Here is a 22,657-nt window from a genome sequence, read left to right as displayed (position 1 = left end):
ATCAGTTGGAACCAGCTAGATGGCAGTGACTTTGGTTTTTGTTCATTCATCCTTTTGTTTAACTTTTTTTTTTTAAATTTTATTATTTTTGTGTGAGTGTGCCATCAAATCAGATCTGACTGGTACAGGAGGAGATTGTCCCTCCTTCCCTGGCAGAGCATCTGGTGGATTCGAACCGTGTGCCTCTGGGATTGTAGTTGCAGCTCCTTGCCACTAGGCCACCAGAGCTCCCCCTTGTTTAACTTTTTTGAGCACTGGATTGAAGTTTCTGAAGTTTGTTTTGAAACTGATGAGGAATTTGGAGTGCAATACTTTACAAATAAATTTTGAAAATCCAAGAATTAATGTTTTAGGGTGTTAAAATTGCCAGATTTCAGGGAGATGGGCTAAACCTCAGACTGGACCACCTATGCAACAGCCTGGGGCTTCATTAAAGGAGGAAGAATTGGGAGTTCGAAAGCAGCCTCAGCTCTCTCTTCTGGAGGGGGCACCAGTATATGGCTCATTGGCTTTCCTGCAGGCTGTTTGTAGAGTAAGTAGACTCTGAGAGTCTGGAAGAAGGGCTAGTCTGTGGGTACATGGAGCCTGCCTCCCTCCCACTGCCTTTGGAAGATTTGGATATAGGATTTGTTCCCAGTGTCTGATAAGACTCTGATAAGAAACTTAAAGCTGATGCTTATCTATAAGTCTTGATAGAATAATTAAAGCTTTTTTATTACAAGCTTCAGAACTGCACTGAGGATAAACAGAAATGAAAATGGAAACTCAAAGCATGGTGAAATCAATGAAACACTGCATTGTATTGCTACAGATTGCAAAAATACTATTAATATTATAGATACAACATATCTACCAAGTCCCTTGTAGCCTGCAGATCAGTACAGTGCCTTTCCAAGCTGTCTTACCACCAAAACCTGCTCAGTGCTAAAGTCAGAACAACATCCATCCACCCTACCAGTTAGATCTGTGTTGGTTACCCTGGGATATCATCAGACTCATAGCACCAAGTGGTACAGGTAGTGAGCACTGGCCACTTTGTAAGCAGTCTGACTTCTCAAAGCCATGTCAGCCACAGTCTCAGAGTTTACTTCTAGAGCAGGGAAGATGAATACTATGATGATGGTGAACTAACTCCCTTCAGAGTGGCTCATCTCCAAAGGGCTTCATCGATTCCTCTGGATCTGCCTCATTCTTGGTACACAGCAGCTTGGGAAGAGTCTGAAATGCCCAGACATCAGGCATTTAATTCTTCCATGTCCAGTGGAACAAATGATGCTGACTTTTTCAGTTCCTGTGGTGGTAGGATGACCAAGCTTCATCTCTGATACTTGAGACATAACGCTTGGAGAGGCTGTTCCTTGGAAAATGATATCATGCTTGAAAGAGTGGAAGGTCAGCCAAAGAGGAAGACTCCCTGTCACTAGGCTTGACTATGTCAGAGACAGGATAGGACAAGGTTCAGATCTTTTGTTTATAGGGTCACTATGAGTATACTCTCTGCATACAGGTTGAAGGTTGAAAAGGTATGGAGATAGGACACATCCCTGGCGTACACCCTTCCCAATATTGAACCATGCAGTGTTGCCCTGCTCTGTTCTGATGACTGCCTCTTGGTCCAAGTATAGGTTTCACATTAGCACGATTAAATGTTCTGGGATTCCCATTCTTCTCAGAGTCAGCCACAGTTTGTTATGATCCACACAGACAAATGCCTTTGCATAATCAATGAAACACAGATAGACATTCTTCTGGTATTCTCTGCTTTTAGCTAAGATCCATCTAACATCAGCTACAATATCCCTAGTACCACGACCCCTTCTGAACCCAGCCTGGACTTCTGGCAGTTCTCTGTTGATGTACTGTTCCAGTTGTTTTTGGATAATCTTCAGTAGAATCTTGCTTGCATGTGAAAGCAATGATATGCAGAGCAGATTATCCGGGAGGCTGGGCTCTATGAGGAGAAGTGGGGCGTTAGGATTGGTGGAAGATCTATCAACAATCTGAGTTATGCAGATGACACAACCCTGCTTGCTGAAACTGAGGAGGACCTCATGCACTTACTTACTGAAGAGGGTCAAAGACCGCAGACTTCAGTATGGACTGAGGCTCAATGTCAAGAAGACAAAGATTCTCACCATTGGACCAATTGGCAGCATCGGGGTGGATGGTGAAGAGATTGAGATTGTTCACAGCTTCAGTTTATTCGGCTCCACGGTCAACACTCTTGGCACCAGCAGCCAGGAAATAAAAAAACGTATTGTGATGGGAAAGTCTGCGGTTAGGGACCTCTCTAAAGTACTCAAGAGCAACGGTGTCTCTCTGGAGACTAAGGTGCGCCTGATACAGGCCATGGTCTTTGCAATCACTTGTTATGCATCAGAGAGTTGGACAATGACTAGGGAGGATAGAAGGAGAATTGACGCCTTTGAGCGGTGGTGCTGGAGAAGAGTATTGAATGTTCCATGGACTGCCAAGAAGACAAACAGATTCATCCTGGAGAGGGTTTAACCAGGCTACTCCTTGGAGGCAAGGATTCTGGGGCTCCGTCTGACATACTTTGGACATGTTGTAAGGAGAGACAGGTCCTTGGAGAGGGACATCATGCTTGGTAGGGTAGAGGGACAGCACAGGAGGGGAAGACCCTCTGTGAAGTGGATTGATTCAGTGACTGGGGTAATCAGGATGGGTGTCAGAGGCAATGCAATTGGCACAGGATAGAGCAGGGTTTAGGGCTGTTGTACATAGGGTCGCTGTGAGTCGCAAACAACTTGACGGCACATAACAACAACATCATGATGGCACCTAACATCAGCAACGATGGTAGAGATGATAAAGAGGAATTAGTAGTGGAAGAACACAGATACATCATGCTTGTTAGGCTTGGGTCGATCCTACTAAAATAATTCCTCCAGTGTTGATTCTTGAAAGGAGATCTTTTTAGAAATGTTTATAGACGTTTTGTATGCCCAGACCTAGACCTGTTTGTAAGCATTAATAACCAGAAAGAGCCCAAGGCTCAAGTGATTGATGCTAGAAGGAAAGGATTGGTTGCCAGAAGGTCCCACAGTTCCACTGGGTGACATCTTTCAAGTATCACTGGACATTACAAAGTGACATTGAAGACAACACAGAGTGTCAGAGGACCAGTACGCTTGAGTTTCCAAAACAAGTGTGATATTTGTGGCTGAACAACCAAAAGATTGGTCATTCAAATCCATCTACCACTCTGAGGGAGAAGGACGGACAGTCTCTTCATGTAAAGATTTCCAGCCTAGGAAACCCGACAGGTGACACTGTGAGTCACAGCTGACTTGATGGCAATGAGTTTGGTTCGGTTCAGTTCAGTTGTACATACTTACGCATATTACGCAATGCAGCATCTACTGTGTATACATAACAATCTAAGTGACATGTCACAGTAGTAGCTCAGAGAAAGATGGGAAGTACTTAAGAGCTATAATAGTTCTGAGGTGGCTTTAAGGATGAGGTAGAATTTAAGCTGTCCGAGAGATGGTTAAAATTTAGAAAAGTAGCGGGGGAGAGAGGAAAGAAAAACTGTGAGGGTGGCAAGATTCGTCATGGCTTGTTTGTGCTTATGCAGAGCAGGATGACCTTATTTGAGTAAACTGTATGTGAAGAATAGTGGGAAATGAGATTAGAGTGATAAGCTGGGACTAAATTATGCATGACCTTTGTAGGCGCCTGTAGAGTAATTTCCACTTGATGTAGCAGGCAGAGGGCTTTGACTAGAGCATTTAGCAAATGGAAAGAATGTGTAAGAAAGATAGGCTGGCATTTTATCTAGTTCTTGATAGTGGGTAGAGAGTTGGGAACCAGGAGAATTTGTAGTAAAAAGGTTGTAAATAGGAAAAAAGGAAAGAATGAGTGTCTTAAAATAAAGGAAAATTTAGTGACTTGAATGCTAAATACAGAGGAGAGGGAACTCTAAGATGGCTCTGATTTTTTAGTTTTTGCTTTATCTTAAGAGTAAAAAGTGTTCACTTGATTGGCAATAATTTCATAATTCCATTAGAATGTCATCTCTCTCCACTAAGAGTGAGGAAAATGTGGCAGTCTGGATCACTGTGATGTCCCAGCACCTGCACTGGCGCTTGGCTTCTAGAAGTGTCAGGAAGTGTTTATAGAAGAATGAAAGACTGCATTTAACCTGTCCACCTATATGAACGTTTCACTTAACCTTCTGTAAATGTGTAACATCAGTTTCTACTAAAAAAAAAAAAAAAGACTTCCAATCCTAATTATTGACCTCTTCTAGGAACAGAACATATATATGTTTATTGTAGAAATTTAGAAAACACAGAAAAGCACAAGAAATAAAATGACATTGATCTTCATTCAGACATAGCCACAGTTGGTGTATATATCTTTCCAGATTTTTTCTGTGTACATACATATATATTTATAAAATGGGATCTGATTGCACATGCTGGTTTATACTGCCCTAAGTGCCATTTTAAAAGGTGAAAGTAAATCATTCTAGCAGTTTATAACCCATAGAGGAAGTGTAGAATTCTTGAGTTCATATTTAGACATTCTAAACACACCCCTGATTGATCAGTCTATCTCAGAGGGGCAATTTTTTTCCCCTTTAAAGGACAGTAATGAAATAGTGTGGAAACATTGATAGAGATAGAAAAGAGAAAAACCACTTTGTGACTGGTTAATGGGGCAGGTGGATGGAGACAGTGAGATTGGCTCAGGATAGGGCAGAGTTCAGAGCTATTGTACATAGGGTTGGTATGAGTCACAGACAACTCGAAGCACATAACAGCAGTACTTGTCTCAGGTAGGAATCATCAGTGGGTGCTGAAACTAGTTGGCACTAGAAGACTTAATCATCGCAGAGTATTCCCTACAAAGGGGAAAAAAAATCTCTACTGTGGAGAAATACAGCAGACACTGCCTTGTCCACGTGAGCAAAGCTAACATCACCAGTAATGGGTTAGTTTTACATCATCAGCCATTTGCTGTAATGTAGTAGGAACACAGGATCACTTGTGGAGATAGTCCTGCCAGAAATGCAAAATCTGACATGACTCAATTAAGGGATAGTCTGCAGATTAAATGGCCTTTGTTCTTTAAAAATGTTAAGATAATGTTGCAACTCTGTTCACACCTTTTCTAATAAACCAGAGCTGGGTTAAAAAAAATAATGTTAAGATGATGGAAACAAAAAGAATGGAGGAACTTGTCCAGATTAAAGAGGAATGAAGGTGAGCGCCACAACAAGATAAAGGTAAAAAATACAATCGAAAAATGAGCACAGGATATGAACAGACACTTCACCAAAGAAGACATTCAGATGGCCAACAAGCACATGAAGAAATGTTCAAAATCCCTAGCTCTAAGAGAGATGCAAATCAAAACAACTATGAGATATCATCTCACCCCAGTTAGAATAGCAAAATTTAATAGAACAGCAAGCAACAAATGCTAGTGAGGTTGTGGAGAAACTGGAACCCTTATTCACTGTTGGTGGGAATATAAAATGTGGAAGGTGGTATGGTGCTTTCTCAAAAAGTTGCAAATAGAGATACCATTTGACCCAGCAATTCCACTACTGGGAATACACCCCAAAGAGACCATAGCTGACATCCAGGCAGATACATGCACACCCATGTTTATTGCAGCTTTGTTCACAATAGCAAGGAGTTGGAAACAATCCAAGTGCCCATCAACAGATGAATGGATAGAGAAGCTGTGGTATATTCGCACAATGGAATACTGTGCTGCATTGAAAAACAAGGAACTCATGAAATATTATTCAAAATGGGTGAGCCTGGAGGACATTATGCTGAGTGAAATATCTCAGTCAAAAAGGACAAACACTGCATAGTGCCACTGCTGTACAATGGGACTGACATCAGGGTTATGGTAAGAATGAGAAAAACTGGATGAATTATGTATACTGCATTAAAACCGTTGAGGGAGAGAACAGTTTAAAAGCAGTATATTTTAGGGCATTATGATTATCATAAGAGCTCAGAATGAAGATTGTAGAGTGGAATATGCTCAGGGTTGGGGTGGGGTGCGGTAGGATTGTATACCAATGAAGGAATTTTTCTTTTACTTTTCAAAGAGAAGAGCAAAGGGGAGCTCTGGTGGCCTAGTGGTAAGGAGCTGCAACTACAATCCCAGAGGCGCACAATTCGAATCCACCAGGTGCTCTGCCGGGGAAGGAGGGACAATCTCCTCCTGTACCAGTCAGATCTCATTTGACGGTACACACACACAAAAATAATAAAAATAAAAATAAAAAAACAAAGAGAAGAGCGAACTGGGGGTGGGGTGGGGAGAAAAGTGCAACAGTGAATGCCAAAATCTCTGTAAATGTTCATTGAAATTAATAAAAAAAAAGAGGAATGAAGAGGCATGACAACCAAATAAAATGTTTGATACCGGATTGGCTCCTAGGCCAGAGGGGATTTAAATTTTTTTAAAAGAATAATAGTGAAGGCTCTCTGCTCCTTGCCAATCCACAGATTGCCCTCTCATCCCTGAGACACTATGGTGAAGGTTGAAGTAAATGGATATGGTCACACTGTGCGCCTGGTCACCAGGGCTGCCTTTAATAAAGCGGATGCTGTTGCCATCAATGACCCCTTCATTGACCTCAACTACATGGTCAATATGTTCCAATATGATTCCACCCATGGCTAGTTCAATGGCACTGTCAAGGTTGAGAATGGGAAGCTGGTCATCAGTAGGAAAGCCATCACTATCTTCCAGGAGTGAGATCTCGCCAACATCAAGTGGGCTATGTTGGTGCTGAGTATGTTGTGGAGTCCACTGGTGCCTTCACAACCTTGGAGAACACTGGGGCTCACTTAAAGGATGGTGCCAAACGGTTAATCATCTCTGCTCCTTCTGCCAGTGGCCTCATGTTTGTGATGGGCGTGAACCATGAAAAGTATGACAACTCTCTCAAGATTGTCAGCAATGCCTTCTGCACCACCAACTGCTTGGCTCACCTGGCCAAGGTCATCAGTGACAACTTCGGCATCGTAGTGGGATCATGACCACAGTCCATGCCATCACTGCCACCCAGAAGACTGTGGATGGTCCCTTTGGAAAGCTGTGGCGTGATGGCTGTGGAGCTGCCAAAGCCATGGGCAAGGTTATCCCTGAACTGAATGGGAAGCTTACCGGCATGGCTTTCCATGTCCCCACCTCGATTGTGTCAGTTGTGGACCTGACCTGCCGTCTGTAGGAAGCTGCCAAATATGATGACATCAAGAAAGTAGTAAAGCAGGCATCAGAAGGGCCCCTCAAGGGAATCCTGGGATACACTGAAGACCAGGTTGTCTCCTGTGACTTTAATAGTGACACCCACTCTTCCACCTTTGATGCTTGGGCTGGCATTGCCCTGTACAACCACTTTGTCAAACTCATTTCCTGGTATAACAGTGAATTTGGCTACAGCAACCTGGTGCTTGACCTGATGGTTTACATGGCCTCCAAAGAGTAAGAGCCCCTTGGAACAGCAGCTCCAGCAACATCACTAGAAGAGAGAGAGACCCTCAGCTGCTGGGGAGTCCTTGCCCCAACTTGATTCTCCTACACACTGAGAATCTCACATCCTTAACACAGTTTCCATCCAGTCCCCTGAGAAAGGGAGGGGTTGGAGATCCCATCTTGTTATGTACCATCAATAAAGTACACTTTACTCAGCCAAAAAAGAGTAATAATGGAACAGATTTGAATGTGGAACAGTGAATTGAATGTGCATGAAAGTCTGTAGGTCAGATAATAGTATTATATTGATATTACTATCTTGATAATGCATTGTGTGGTTACATGAGAGTGTCCATTTTTAGGGGCAAAGCGGCAATGTTTCTGTAAGATGGCTTTAGAAAAGTAGACTGGTAGATGATGATCAGACAGTGATAATGCAAATGTAGTAAAATGTTTACATTTGGAAGATTTGGGCAAAGAATAGACATGAATTCTTTGTATTACTTTGCAGTTTTTCTGTATGTCTGAAATTTTCTCAAAAAAAAATATTTTAAAAGCCGCTGAGTCAGACCTGACTTAGTCACCAGTGAATCAGTGAATTATTAACTCTTTAGTATTTGTATATGCACTGCTTGCTGACTTTAGGACCACGTTCTTGTATTATTAAGTTATTTTTACAGTGTATTTTAAAGTGTAGCATCAGAAAGAGCATTGGCTTGGTCATTGGGAGATGGATTATTCACTTAGGTGTGTAACTTACTATTTTTTAAAAAAAATATTATCTTAATGACGGGAGTTCTCGTGGCCTAGTGGCAAGAAGCTGCACTGCAATCCCAGAGGTATCCGGTTTGAATCCACCAGATGCTCTGCTAGAGGAGGTGAGACAATCCACTCAGATCCAATTTAACAGTACACACACACAAAATAATAAATTTTTTTTTAAATTTTCTTTGATTTCTATTGAATGAAAGCCACAAGACCAAGGATCAAGAGCAGCAAAAAGCAAGAGCAAGTATAAAAGTATAAAATATAAAATGTAAGGGAGCTCTGGTGGCCTAGTGGCAAGAAGTTGCACTACAGTCCCAGAGGCACACGGTTCAAATCCACCAGATGCTCTGCTGTAAAAGGGGCAATCTCCTCCTGTACCAGTCAGATCTGATTTGACGGTGTACACACACACGCTCAAAATATAAAATGCTAGCAACAGGGTATATAAAAGGTCTTTGGGGACACAGGACTGATGGCTGCCTATAGTTTAGCCTCGAAGGGAAGCTAGACCTGGGCAGCTTGTGAAGGGTCCTTAGCTGGGCCTGGAAGTGGCTTAACGGGAGCCCAACCTTGGGTCTTAAAGTAAGAGACCAGTTGTGCAGGCACTTCTGCAAGCACAGTCTGAGCCAGTGCCTCCCGGGGGGCATTTTGGAAGCGGCAGTAGGGTACAAATTGCACTATGTCGCGGGCAGCTGCCTCCCCAGAGCATGTACGTAGGGGCCTACCATCAGCATCCAGCTGTTCCATGGCCTCGAAGTCGGCACCGCCTACACCCACAATGATAACTGACATGGGCAGGTTTGAAGCTCGTACTACAGCCTCACGGGTGGCTTCCACATCAGTCACAGCACCATCGGTCAGCAGCAGCAGCACCAAGTATTGCGAAGCAGTCCTCTGATGCGTGGCCTGAGCAGCAAACCTGGCTACGTGGTTGATGATGGGTGCAAAATTGGTAGGGCCATAAAGGCGAATTTGGGGCAAGGTAGGCATCCACAATACCCTGAATGCCTGAACAATATGGGTTACTGGGGTTGAAGTTTAAGGCAAATTCATGGGAGACCTGCCAGTTAGGGGGCACCTGAGCTCCAAATCCAAATGCTGGGAACAGCTTGTCTGTATCATAGTCCTGAACCACAGAGCCCACACTCCACAGTGCTGTGAGGTACTCATTGACACCTGTTGGGCTTAGGTAGTGCAGGGAGTCAGGTGAGGAGGGGTCTCCATTTGAGCCAGTGAAGTCCACACCTACAGTGAAGTTGATTTGGCAGCCTCCCATCACATAGTCCAAGAAAGAATAGTCTGCTTCTACCTGGCAAGTCTTGACACAGATAGTTCCAGAGTTCTTGTAGCTTTTCTTCTTCTGCTGTTTCTCTGGGTGGATGCATTCAAAGTTAGCTGGAACTAACTGCAGCTGTGTCAAGGTGGTGTTGAAAGTGCCAATGAGGTCACGTGAGCCATCACTGTCATAGTCCGAACATCGCACCTGGATGGGCATGCTGGGGTCTCCCCCACAGAAGTGCTGAAGGGGGACTGAAAAGCGTTTCCATGAAGGGTTCAAGTTATTCTTAATTACCTCAGATCTGTATGTCAGATGCCATTTCCCATTATCCTGGCGAAAGAACTCCAAGAATGGATCTGATTTTCCTAGGAAGTCCTTCTTACCTAGGTTTCTGGCCTCCACCTCCATAGTCACTACACGATTGTCCTTCAACTCTTTTTTTTTTTTTTTGTCCTTCAACTCTTGAGCCGAGACCTCATCTTTTACTAAGTTCTTCCTTACTGTGATAGTCCCTTGCCCAGCAGGTTTTCCAGCCTTCAGCATTAAGGGTAGAGTCAATTGGACACAATCTGACCCAGGGAACACTCAGCTCCCCTTAGGAAGTCATCATCCCCCAGCTCGGGTGTCTTGTTGTCTGTGTCATAGATGCCAAAGCGGAGCTTTTGAACAGTTTCAAAGTGATATTCAAGCTGCAGGGTCTTGGAGAACTCAGGGCTTGAGCAATTCCGTATTCGTTCAGTCCGACCCAGCTCGGTCCAGTTACCTCCTCCCACATCCTGTAAAAGGACGCAGAGCCGGTCTGATTTGGAGCCGATGTCTTTGTCAATGAGGTGGTCACAGGAAATGGACAGCTGAACCAAGGTCACGCAACGGGCCATCGGGGAGAGCTGCGCGGTACCCGAACCTAGACCCGGGTTACCCGCCGCACGAGGGCCTCCGACCCGAGGCAGACAGCCCCAGCCCGAGCGGTTCCCGCAGAAGGCCGAAGTCAACACCTCCTCCACAGCCTCACAAAATGGCCGCCGGCCCGCTCGATCCATTTACGTTCCCAAAATTTTTTTAAAAAATAAATTACTAACGAAAGTTTACAGAAAAATTGGAGTTTCCTTCATTCATTGTTGCACATTCCCTCTTTTTTTCCCTCCCTCAGGTAAATTTCTTTTTTTTAAGTATTCATTCATTGTTGCACAATTTCCTCTCTCCTTGCCCCATAACTTATTTTTAAGAGAGACTGAGAAAAAACACTGTCAGCTCTGGGTTTCTCATCTAAAAACTTTTTAGGGAAGGTAGAGAAGTCATTAGATTCACAAGATTTTAGTGGAACTCCTTGAAATGTTACCTTATTTCAAGCCACTTGAAAAAAGGCACAAGTCTTCTCAGGTAAGCCTGAAAGATCTGTAGCTATCAGAGCTACCAGACATTTGGGAAACCATCTAATCTGTCACTCCACAGCAATACTCAGTTGTTCACAGGACACCCTCTTAGATGTTTTGACCAATATTCTCAGTCTTTTGTTCCATTCATTACTTTTCCAGAACTTGTGTTTCTGGCCCACTTTTCTTTTGGCCATTTCTTTTTTGTTAGCTTTTAGACTTTATATGACTAATTTTCTGTTATTACAGATTAATAGGCAAATGGACTGTTTTTGTCTAGGATCACAAAAAGATTTTTTTTGCTAAAGCAGTTGAACAGTAAGTAGTAACCTATGTGATCAGAAAGTGATGAAAATAGGAATTACAGTTCATAATAAGGATTAAGATTTTAAAGATTTGTACAAAAATGACAAGAGCAGAAAATACAACAAGAAAGGTTTTTATTTTTACCTTTTTACATTTGCTGTAGGAGATTCTAATTGTTGGTGATCCATGTGTATCTATGGGCTGGTTTTCAGCAACTGGGCTTTTGGATATAGGTTAGTTATTAGACCTTTCTTTTGAGGTTCTTCTGAGTGGACTCCAACTTCCATCTTCTTATATAAGAGTAGAGTGTATTGTGAGTTTTTCTATTACCCAGAAACTCCTCTACTTTTAAATATGATACTGGGGTGGAGGTAGGGGGCAGAGAATGTAAGGATCTAGAGAAATAGACATTTGGATATTCTGTTAATGAGAACTAGATGGATTAATTATTTTTTGGAGATAATTTATTAAACTTTTATTAGAGAATATTTTGTTTAGTTAACTTTTAGAAAACAGCATATATACATCATTTTTTTAAAATGTTCATTCAAGCAATCCAATTTTTCCCCACCTTGTTCTTTTTTGTATGTTATGAGTTTACAAGTCATGTTGGAACATACATCATTTTTCTAAGAAAACAAATAGGATGTTTCTCATTATTATACTAATCTTTTTTTAAAATAAAATTTTAATTGTGATTTTGACAAAAGTTTACAGAGAAGTTAGATTTTCATTCATTCTTTCCCTTCCCCCCTCCCCAGTTCATAAAAAAAAAAAAATTATCCATTGTTGCCCAAGTACTGACACCACCACCAACCCTAGTCCTCTTTTCAATGATATAAGTCTTATTCCGGGCTATTGTAAACAGTTCTTTCCTTCATCTGTTTCAATGCAGTGGTCACCATCTATCCAATCTTACCCTATTCTCCTTCTCATAATCAGACCTGCTTTATAACAGTGATGTTATGCACTATTTGTCCTTTTGTGGCTGAGATATTTCACTCAGCATCATGTCCTCCAAGGTCCCCCATGTTGGGTAATGTTTTACAAGTTCATTGTTTTTCAGTGCTGAGTTGTATTCCATTATATGACTGTACCATTGTATGACCACTTAGCTTGCTTCCATGTCTTTGCTGTTGTAAATAGTGCAGCAGTAACCTTGGGTTTGACTAAATCTTGTTAATTTGGATACTGCTGATTTTGAGCTTATGTAGATGATTTTGTTTTCACAGCTAGAGTTGGGAAGACATCATTGATTATGTCACTGGTCAGTGAAGAATTCCCAGAAGAGGTAAACAATTTCTTCTTCATCTATGAAGTTTTATAAAATTAGAGTTAAAAATGAAATGTCTTCCCCTTTTGTATATATTTCCTTCTGACAGTTGTGACTTTATGAAAAAAAATTTTTTTTCTTAGCTGATTTATGTCATCTCTGAAATACAGTATAAGGGGCAGAATGAGTCACCTTTGACTCAGTGATGCAGTACGACAGAGTAGAACTAGCCCGTAGCATTACTAAGGCTGTGTTTGTTACATTTCTCTCACTGAATGGGTTTGAACCACTCATCTGTTGTTCACACTTAATCCCTGTGTCATCAGGACTCCCGGAGATCAGCTAAGTCTGTTTGATGTCCTACATTTGACCTTGGTTAGGATATTTGTCACCTCCCGCCTTAGTTGTCTAGCTGTAAAATGGAAGCTAAACAAAACTTAGAGATCATCTGAGCTGTGCAGCCCTTTTTAAAAAATATTACTCATAAGCCCAATTTATAAGACAGATGAGGGTTTCTTTATTTGAAGTTGGAGTGTAATATCTGGTCCCTGCTTGCCAACCACCTGACGCTGCCTAAATCCCTAGATCTCCGAGGCATTTCCTCAGACCATTGGTAAATGTGTGTGAAAACCATTAAAATTATCTACCAGCCACATGTTACAAATGAGAAGCTAATTTATTGCCGCTTTGCATACCTCAAAGGATTATTGTGGATTTCAAATGAGATGAGCTTACTAATGAAATTTCACCGAAAGTAAGGTGATTTTATTATTATTGGAAATACATACATTTTCATCTGGAAGTCCCAGTGCAGAAACTGCTAGCTAAGGCCATATGTGAAGTTAGGATATTGTTTAGGGTGGGAAATCAGTGCAGATGGGAAGGAAAAGATTTCTATTTATTCCTTCATTCACATGATAGGTATTAAGTGTCACAGCTTGCATTTACGCTTTATATTGAGATAGCATTATCTGTATAAGTGTAATGTTCACCAATTTGATGTATCATATGTTAGTGTTTTCAACGTTTTACAACTAATTTAACATTTATTGTTTCCTTTGGCTTTTTTCCTAGGAAGTGGGATAATTAAGTAATGAAGAAATGGGCTTTCATGTATAATTTATGGAATCAACAAAATTAATTTTAAAAGGAGTTTTTTGTAATGTTTTAACTTTGCTTAGAATTATTTTAGCAAAATTCTTTTGGGTATGGTAAGGGGGTTCCAGTTGATAGAAAAATCATCATCATAGCAATCTTCCTAAGATGTTTAGAGTCATGAAGTATGAGGCTTATGTAACCAATTAATTATCTTCTAGAGAATTGGACTTTGACAATTTGTTGATTCATTTGGAGATTATTTTAAATGAACATAGCTACTCATTTACAAAATTTCTTTGTCTTGAATCTTCAAAATGTATTGTTTGGAATTACAAACTAATTAAAACAGTACTTTAGGCTTTGTCAAATCTAAAATATAGTGCATAATATACCTTCCATAAATATGCATAATGGGTTTAGTATGTATTTTATCTGTGGTAAAATGCCAAAATAAACATTAAATATTACAAATTCCCAGAAGTATAAACAAACTTATAGAATGTATTAACAAGTGTGGTGATATCTAAAGCATTTTCTTTTTCTATATTTGTTTACAAATCAAGGTTCCTCCCCGAGCAGAAGAAATCACCATTCCAGCTGATGTTACTCCTGAGAGAGTTCCAACACACATTGTAGATTATTCAGGTAATGAATTTTTCTCATAAAGAATACTGTGCTTGAAAAAAATTGTCCAAAGATGTGATCATTTCTCTTTAGCAGGAAATTATAATTTACTATTCTTAACCTCATTTTTTTATGTCCTGACCACTTCTCCACCCGAGCCAGAGCCTCAGTTTCTGGCAGTTCTCTATCCCTAAATTGTTGACTTTCATAATAATGAAAAAGAAATAATGATAAAAGACTAGTAGTAGAAAAGTCACCATTATTGTGGACTGTGGTATCGATTCGGACTCATTGCATTGGTCGTGACTCATTTCCAACTCATAGCAGCCATCTGTGACAAAGTAGAACTGCCTCATAGGATTTCTTCCGTTACAATCCTTGTGGCAGGTAACCACTTTTCTTCCACAGAGCCACTGCTGGATTTGAGCCATCCACTTTATGGTTTGCAACTGAGCACTTTAACCATTGTGCTATTAATCACTGTTGTTATTGTTCTTAGGTGCTGTCCATTTAGCTTCAACTCATAATCACACTATTAACAACAGATCCTGCACCATCTCATAATCTCTGTCCTACTCAAGCACTCTATTTCTGTCACTGTACAAATCCATCTTGTTTAGGGTTTTTCTTCACTGACTCTTTACTTTTTCAAGCATAATGCCTCTCCTGACAACATGCCCAAAGTATGTGAGACCAAGTTTCACCATCCTTGCCTCTAAGGAGACTGCATTTCCTTCAAAGCTTATTTGTCTGTTCTGCTGGCAGTCCATGGGATATTCAGTACTCTTCATCAGTACCACAATTTAAAGGCATCAGTTCTTCTTCATTCTTTATTACTCATTGTCCACCTTTCTCATGCATATGGAGCATTTAAAAATACCATGTCTTGAATCAGGTGCTCCTTAGTCTTTAAACAGACATTCTTACTCTTCAGCACTCTAGAGAAGTCCTTGACAGCAGATTTTCCCAGTGCAACATGTCTTTTGATTTCTTGACTATTGCTATCATGGGTCTTGATTGTGGAGCCTAGTAAAAGGAAATCCTTAACAACTTGAATCCATTCTCTGTTTTTCATGATACTGCCTATTAATTCTCTGGTGAGGACTTATTTTCTTTAGGTGGACCTGTAATCCATACTGAAGGTTATGGTCTTTCCTCTTCAGTGAATGCTTCAAATCTTCTTCAAAATCTAGGTTTTGTCATATGCATGAATGTAGGTTGTTGAATCTTCTTCCAGTCCATTTTCTTCACAAATCCAGCTTTTCAAATTGTTTGCTTAGTGTATATATTGAATAAATATGGAGAAAGGGTAGAACTGGTGTGTACAGCTTTCCTGATTTTAAACCATGTAGTATCTCCTTGTTCTGTTGGAGTGACTGCTTTTCAGACTATGTCCAAGTTTCTCATGAGCACAATTAAATATTGTGGAATTCCGTTCTTATTAATGTTATCTGTAGTGTATTATGACCCATACAGTTGAATGCCTTTGCCAGTGTTGAATACCTTTGTCAGTATACACAAATAAACATCTTTCTGATATTCTCTGCTTTTAGCCAAGACCCTCAGACATCAGCAGTAATAGCCCTCATTCCATGGCCTCTTGGGAATTCAACCTGAATTTCTGGCAGTTCTTCTCTGATGTACTACTTCTTTAGCTAGGTTTTACTAGTATATAATGTTGGTATTATTTCCATACTCTATCAGGTCACCTGTTTTTGAAATGGGCATACATAGGGATCTCTTTCAGCCAGTCAGCTAGCTTCTTCCAAATTTCTTTTTTTTTTTGTATTTTTTTCTCCAAATTTCTTGTCCTAGATTAGTGAGCATATCCAGGACTTCATTTGATTACTGACCTACGTCACTTGTTAATTCCATTAATTTCTGGAGCCTTATTTTCTGCCAATCCCTTTGGTGTAGCTTGGACTTCTTGATCATGTGCTGCTTCCTGCATCAATCAATATTTTGCCCATAGAAGTCTCCAGTGTTCAGACTCAAGGCTTGAATTTGTTTTTCTAGTCTCTCAGATTGTGAAATGCAGATTTTTCCTTTTGGTTTTCTAACCCTGGGTCTTTGCATATTTGATTATAGTACTTTGGTTTGTCTTCTTGAGCTACCATTTGAAATCTTTGTTTGGCTCTTATTTAATCATTTCTGCCTTTTCTTTTAGTTTCTCTATGTTAGCAAGTTTCAAAGTCTTGTCTCACATCTATCTTAGTCTTGTCTTTCTTTCATGTCTTTTTAATGCCCTTTTGTTTCTTCCTGAATGATATCTTTGATGTCATTCCACAACTCATCTGGTTTTTGGTGATTAGTGTTCCGTGTAGCAGATCTCTTCCTTTTGATGACTTTTAAATTCAGGCAGGATAAACTCAAGGCCATATTTTGGCTCTTGTGGAATTGTTTTCATTTTCTTCATATTAAATTTGAACTTGAATATTAGTAATTGATGGTCTGTTCCATAGTTGTCTCTAGGCCTTGTTCTGATGGCTGATACTGAGCTTTTTCACTGTCTCTTTCCATAGATGTAGTCAATTTAATTCCTGTGTATGTATGTAGTCATTGTTTTTGTCTTTTTTTTAAAAATAGTATTTGCAATGAATAAAGGGTTCATTGTACAAAATTCTGTCATATGATCTCTGGCCTCATTTCTGTCACCAAGGCCATATTTTCCAACCATCAGTTCTTCTTTGTTTTCTACTTTTGCATTCCAGTGATCAGTATGGTTAATGCATCTTGCTTGCATGATCAGTCAGTTTCAGACTGCAGATGTTGGTAGAAATCCTAAATATTTTTCATCTTTAGCTTTAATGATTGGTATCTGTATTTGAATAATAGTTATGTGACTAAGACTTCCTTGTGTGCATACAGACAGTATTGTACTTCAAGTTAGCTCTTGCAGGGTTGGTTGTTTGGTTTTTTGTTTTGTTTTAAATTAATGAGACCTCAGTTGTTTTTGATTTGGCTTTTCCTGCATAGTAGATCGTATGATTTTCTGATTCAGAATGGCCAATACCAGTCTATTTCAACTCATAATGCCTAGGATGTCAATCTTTGTATTTTCTATTTCATTTTCAACAAGTTTCCAATTTCCTAGATCCATACTTTATACATTCCACATTCCAGTGATTAATGAATGTTGGCAGCTGTTTCTCCTCATTTTGAGCCTTGACACATCAGCAAAATGAAGATCCTTCACTGGGTGAAAGCTTTACTTCTTTTTTGTCCTTAAAGTAGGAGGCAATTCTTCTCCATTCATATTTTGAGCACCTTCCGACCTGTGGAGATGATGTTTCTTCATTCTTGTTCCGTCAGGGTTCTGATACTATTCTTTGAGTTTTTGAGTTTTTATTATTTCACTGGTGTCTGAAATACCTGTAGTATGACTCCCAGCATCACTCCAACCTGCAAGCCACCACAGTATGGCAAACTGACAGATAAATTGTAATTAATCTTTAAAAAGTGAATATTTATCATTATTCTTACATTGACACGTTTGCAAAGAGAAATTGAGGGTCAATTTTATTAACAGGCTCTGCCAAGGCAGATGGTTCAAAACCACCAGCTGCTCCAAGCGATGAAAATGAGCAATCTCTTCATATGTGATTAACAGTTTCTAAAAACCCATTGGCTGTTCATATTTTTTCAGTGTCATCCATTTGAAAGTAGCCAAAGAAATGCATGCACACTCATACTTATCTCAAATATTTTTCTTTTTTCAATGCCATCCATTTGAAATTAGCCAAAGAAAGGATGTTCATATTTAAGTTAGTTCCAACTCAGTGATGCACAACAACATAATAACATAATGGTGCATAGCAACAACAAAATGATATGCAGAGTTGGACATTTATACTTTAACTGTATTCTAGGTTTAGACTTTTTCAGCTTCTGTTCCAAATAGTATAATAGTAGTTGTGAGCTTGCTTACCATTATATAGTATTAAAAGGCACATCTCTATCACTTATGAGTTAAAATTTTTCTGCTATTCAGTATCTTGGCATTTTCCCTTTAAAAACCATGCATTATTTATTGACCATCACAAGAACATGAAAACAGCCCAAATGACTAACCACAATCGAATGGATTGAGAAATTATAGTACATTCACACAATGGAATGCTATGCAGCCCACAGAAACAATGATTTTATAAATTACTACCTAACTTCGGCGGTACTGGAGAGCATTATATTAAGTGAACTCAGTCCCATAAGGACAAATACTGTATAATACCATTATTTTAGAATGAGTGTAAGGATCTAGCAGGGGATGAAGAGGGGAACAGAGGGCTGAGGATGGGTGAGGGCATGTTAATTATAGGATTGCACAATTTAATGGGTAAAGGGGGTGGTGTGAAGAAATGGGATCAGGTATGAAAAACCAATTTATCTGAACTGTATAAATCAGTTTTAAAAAAAGGCCAACCCACCACAACAAAAAACCCCCATGCATATAGCAATAGTACTTTCCCCCACTAAACTGGTAGTTTATATATTAAAAACAAAACACCCAAAACCCTGAAAAACTGGAACTGCATTTACACTAGCTGTAACCCTTGAGTGCTTGAAATGTGGTTAACATTAATTGAAATGGGCTGCAAGTTTAAAACACAACTATACTTAATATGTAAAAAAGAAAGTAAAATATCTCAAATTTTTAGATTTTTTTTTAGATTTTAAGGAAAGTTTATAAGGAGCTTGGATTTCCATTCATTCATTGTTGCACATTTACCTCCCTGTTCTCTTTGGAAAAAATGTTCTTTCCTTGTTATATAATCCGCCCATCTCCCCGAACCACTTTACCTTGCAACTCTTATTCTAGACTCTTGTCATGCTAATAATACCTGTATAATACCTATATAATACTCATAAGTTCTTTTTATAAAGTTCTGTTTCTTGCCGTGTACATTATTTATCTTTTCTTTGTTTCCCCCCAATCCTCATATCAGTCCTGTTCTAATAACAGTGGCATTAAACAGTATTTGTCTTTTTGTGACTGAGATATTTCACTCAGCATAATGTCCTCCGTGGTCACCCATTTTGTGTATTTCATGAGTTCTTTGTTTTTCTCAGTGCTGCGTAATATTTCATTGTGTGAATGAAATATATATATCTCTATCCATTCTTTTGTTGATTGGACTTGGGCTGTTTCCAACGCTTTGCTATTGTGAACAAAGCAGCAATAAACATGGGTGGGAATATATCTGCTTGGGTAGAAGTTCTGGTTTCTTTTCCAACTTTTTGAGAAAGAAAGCACCATACTGCCTTCCATAGTGGTTGCACCATTTTACATTCCTGTCTACAGTGAATAAAGGTTCCAGTCTCTCCACAACCTCACCAACATTTGTTGTTTATTGCTCTGTAAACCTTGCTGTTCATACTGATGTGAACCAGTTGTTTTGATTTGCATCTCTCTTAGAGCTAAGGATTTTGAACCCTTCTTCATTTCTTTGTTCTCCATCTGAATATCTTCTTTGGCGAAGTGTCTGTTCATATCCTGTGCCCATTTTTCAATTGGGTTGTTTACCTTTATTCTGTGGTGGCAATATCTCAGGTTTTTTATTTAATGCCTTTTGAGGAAAATATTTGTGATACTTTGGCTTAAATAAAAATGAATTTTACTTTTTTTCTTCTTAGGTTGACTGTTGAAAAATTTTGCATTACTCACATTGTATTTATTTCTACTGGACAGTGCATATGTAAAAATATAGTCAGTTACTTAGCATAATATAAAATTACATAAATACAAACACTAAAAATTTTTGCTATATAATTGGCGCCAACTCATAACTGACCTCATTGGGTTTTCAGAGGCTGTAAGTCACACAAGAAGAGGTTGCCTGTCTTTCTCTCACAGAGCCATGATGAATTTAAACCTCAGAGAGGTGTGGCCTTTGGGTTAGCAGTGCTGACTCCCTATGGACCATGTCACTAGAGTTCCCTTAAACTATCATAGAACTCATTTATCATGTTAATTTTTCACAAATGATAGGCATTTTTCTTAGATAATATTTGACCCACAATGATTTAAGTTGATGAATTGGTTTGTTCTGTGCTGCTTCATTCTAGTTCTGTCATGCAGGTTTTCCTGCACATGTGAATGTACACGTACACCCATTCTTTGAGACTAGTTCTAGCGAGATGTATATGCTAGAAAGAGACTCTTCATCTCCATGTTCCACTTTCGTTCCTGTTGTTGTTGATTGCTGTTGAGTCAAGCACAGCTCACAGCGACCGCCTTTCTATATCATTGTTTCTCAAAATTCATAGTTTCCAGAGGCATGTTGTTTAAGAAGTGGATGCCACTCCTGCTTCCTTAAACTGGGAGCGCCACCAAACACTTGTCCACTGTGGGTAACCGCTATGGTGTTTGACACCCAGATGACACAGGATTCAGCATCACAGCAACCCCAGGTTACTTCAGTACAGCGTATTGACAGACGAGTGCTGTACCCCTTAGAAGAATGTTCCTCCAAAATACAGTAACAACAAACTTTTAAATATAAAGGCCCTCCCTGAGGTCCTGTTGACTCTAAACAAGAGGCTTAACTAAAAAACAAGAAATAATAGTATATTGTTGTTGTTATGTGATGTTGAGTTGCCTGCAATGTATAGTGACCCTGTGTACAGCAGCTCTGAACCCTTCCCTATCCTGAGCCAGTCTCACTAATTCTGACATACCAACCCCCATTGCCCCAGATGAGCCTAGTTATTATTACTCATACCTCCTGTCTGGATCTTAAGTTCATGTTGCCCAGATTATCACTGAACTTTGGCCCTGTGTGTTCAGGCTTTCTGGACTTCTAACTCTGACACCCCACCTCATGGCTGAAGTCGCTGGTTTCTTTTTCCAGGCCATTTCAGTCCTGCATCAGAAACTGATTTGTCTCACAGTGTTTTCTCCTTTTCCTTGCCTGAGTTATGCTCTTATAGACGTGACCTTTGGTGCTGTGTTCAGCTTTTGTGGCTTGCCCATGCCTTTGTCAGCTAGTCGGGCACTGCAAGTGGCTGTTTTGAGGTCTGTGAGGTGGGTATTGCATTATATTTTAGTTTGGCCAACAGTTTGTTGTGTTTGTTTGTTTTACACAAGTCAAAATTTAATAGTCTTTAACGATGACTGCAGCAGTGGGCTCAAGTGTACCAGACATGGTGAGGCTGGCACAGGCTAGGACAGGGTTCAGGTTTGTTGCTCACAGGGTTGCTGTGAGTTGTACTTGACTTGATGGCACCTAACAGCAAAACTAACAAACATGTAAAAGGGAAACATTTTGTGGAACACACACAGGTCAGAGTGAACTAGTTTTTAACCTCGCTCAGAATCCCAAGAAGAAAGTTGTTCTCCCTTTGCTTTCAGGGGCGCTCCTGCTTCTATTGTCATAAAAGGCGTGACTGATTAGTTTCTGATACACTTGAGCCACCTGGCTTTTTCCATCCTCCTGGTCTTACCACAAGGATTCCTGGGCGTGTTAGGCTCTGAGTGTGGCTAACAATTTTTATGAAAGGATTTTAAATATTTACTGTTTTCCCCTTGAACATATCTAATTTTGGGGTGTGATATTTTCCATTTGTAGAAGCAGAGCAGAGCGATGAACAACTTCATCAAGAAATATCACAGGTAAATTCTAGCTGTTTAATATGTGTAGCTTTTTCTTGGTGGGAAAACAGTAATGAACCTATGAGTTTACTATTTTCATTCTTTCACGTACCAAAAAGACCTTTAATTTGTTGTTACCACTGACTTTGTACATATACATTTCCCCTGCCCCATTTTAATTTTTATTGAAGTACAGATATGTGACAGTGAAATCAGAAACTTACATTTCCGTCAACACAGGACAAGTTTAGAGTCTAAAAGATTCCCAAAACGTGAGATATTTGCAAAATATTAGGAGGAAGTGTCAACATTTTAATCTTAAGAATATGTATAAAAAAAAATAAAGTCATCAAATGAGGAAGAACCATATATAAGGTCCTGGTTCCCATCACCATCTTTGTGTGTATACTTTTACTGTAAATCATTAGGAAATTTATTCTTCTCATTTCATTCAGTTTTCAAATTTTGTTCATTTTCCTTTGTCTCAAGTATATGAACTTGTTGGTAATTAAATGCTACTGTGTGCATTTTTATGATTTAAAAATTCCGTTGATTTGTTAATATTTTTTTTTCCTTTAGGCTAATGTCATCTGCATAGTTTATGCTGTTAACAACAAGCATTCTATTGATAAGGTATGGATTTTTTTCAATTATTTATATTTTAATGGGAATACTTTACTGTGAAAGGAGCAGATACAACGTGGCAGTTGTCAAGTCTGATTTCTGCCCACTTCATATCCATAGTACAATGGTCTTTGCAATCACTTGCTATGTGTCAGAGAGTTGGACAATGACATGGGAAGATAGAAGGAGAATTGGTGCCTTTGAGCTGTGGTGCTGGAGAAGAGTATTGAGTGTACCATGGACTG

General features: G+C 39.6%; 1 protein-coding gene and 1 pseudogene across 7 annotated transcripts in view; one reads left to right on the top strand and one right to left on the bottom strand.

Annotated features, from left to right (window-relative positions):
- RHOT1 (ras homolog family member T1) overlaps nucleotides 1-22,657 on the top strand; it is a 78,870-nt gene that overhangs the window by 12,527 nt on the left and 43,686 nt on the right. For 4 of the 7 annotated variants that reach the window (XM_006890927.1, XM_006890928.1, XM_006890929.1 and 1 more), the window contains exons 2-5: nucleotides 12,435-12,493; nucleotides 14,137-14,218; nucleotides 21,766-21,809; nucleotides 22,368-22,421. In XM_006890927.1, the coding sequence (XP_006890989.1) occupies nucleotides 12,435-12,493; nucleotides 14,137-14,218; nucleotides 21,766-21,809; nucleotides 22,368-22,421 (239 nt within the window). Of the gene's footprint in view, nucleotides 1-11,374; nucleotides 11,391-12,434; nucleotides 12,494-14,136; nucleotides 14,219-21,765; nucleotides 21,810-22,367; nucleotides 22,422-22,657 lie in introns of those variants that run through there. The other 3 variants (XM_006890931.1, XM_006890932.1, XM_006890933.1) reach the window with 1 other exon arrangement.
- LOC102844773 lies at nucleotides 8,749-10,416 on the bottom strand (annotated as a pseudogene).

Source organism: Elephantulus edwardii, unplaced genomic scaffold, assembly GCF_000299155.1.
Source record: "Elephantulus edwardii isolate Elephantulus edwardi_28Jun2011 unplaced genomic scaffold, EleEdw1.0 scaffold00094, whole genome shotgun sequence".
Classification (NCBI taxonomy): Eukaryota; Metazoa; Chordata; class Mammalia; order Macroscelidea; family Macroscelididae; genus Elephantulus; species Elephantulus edwardii.
This window is presented reverse-complemented; position numbering and strand designations above follow the sequence as displayed.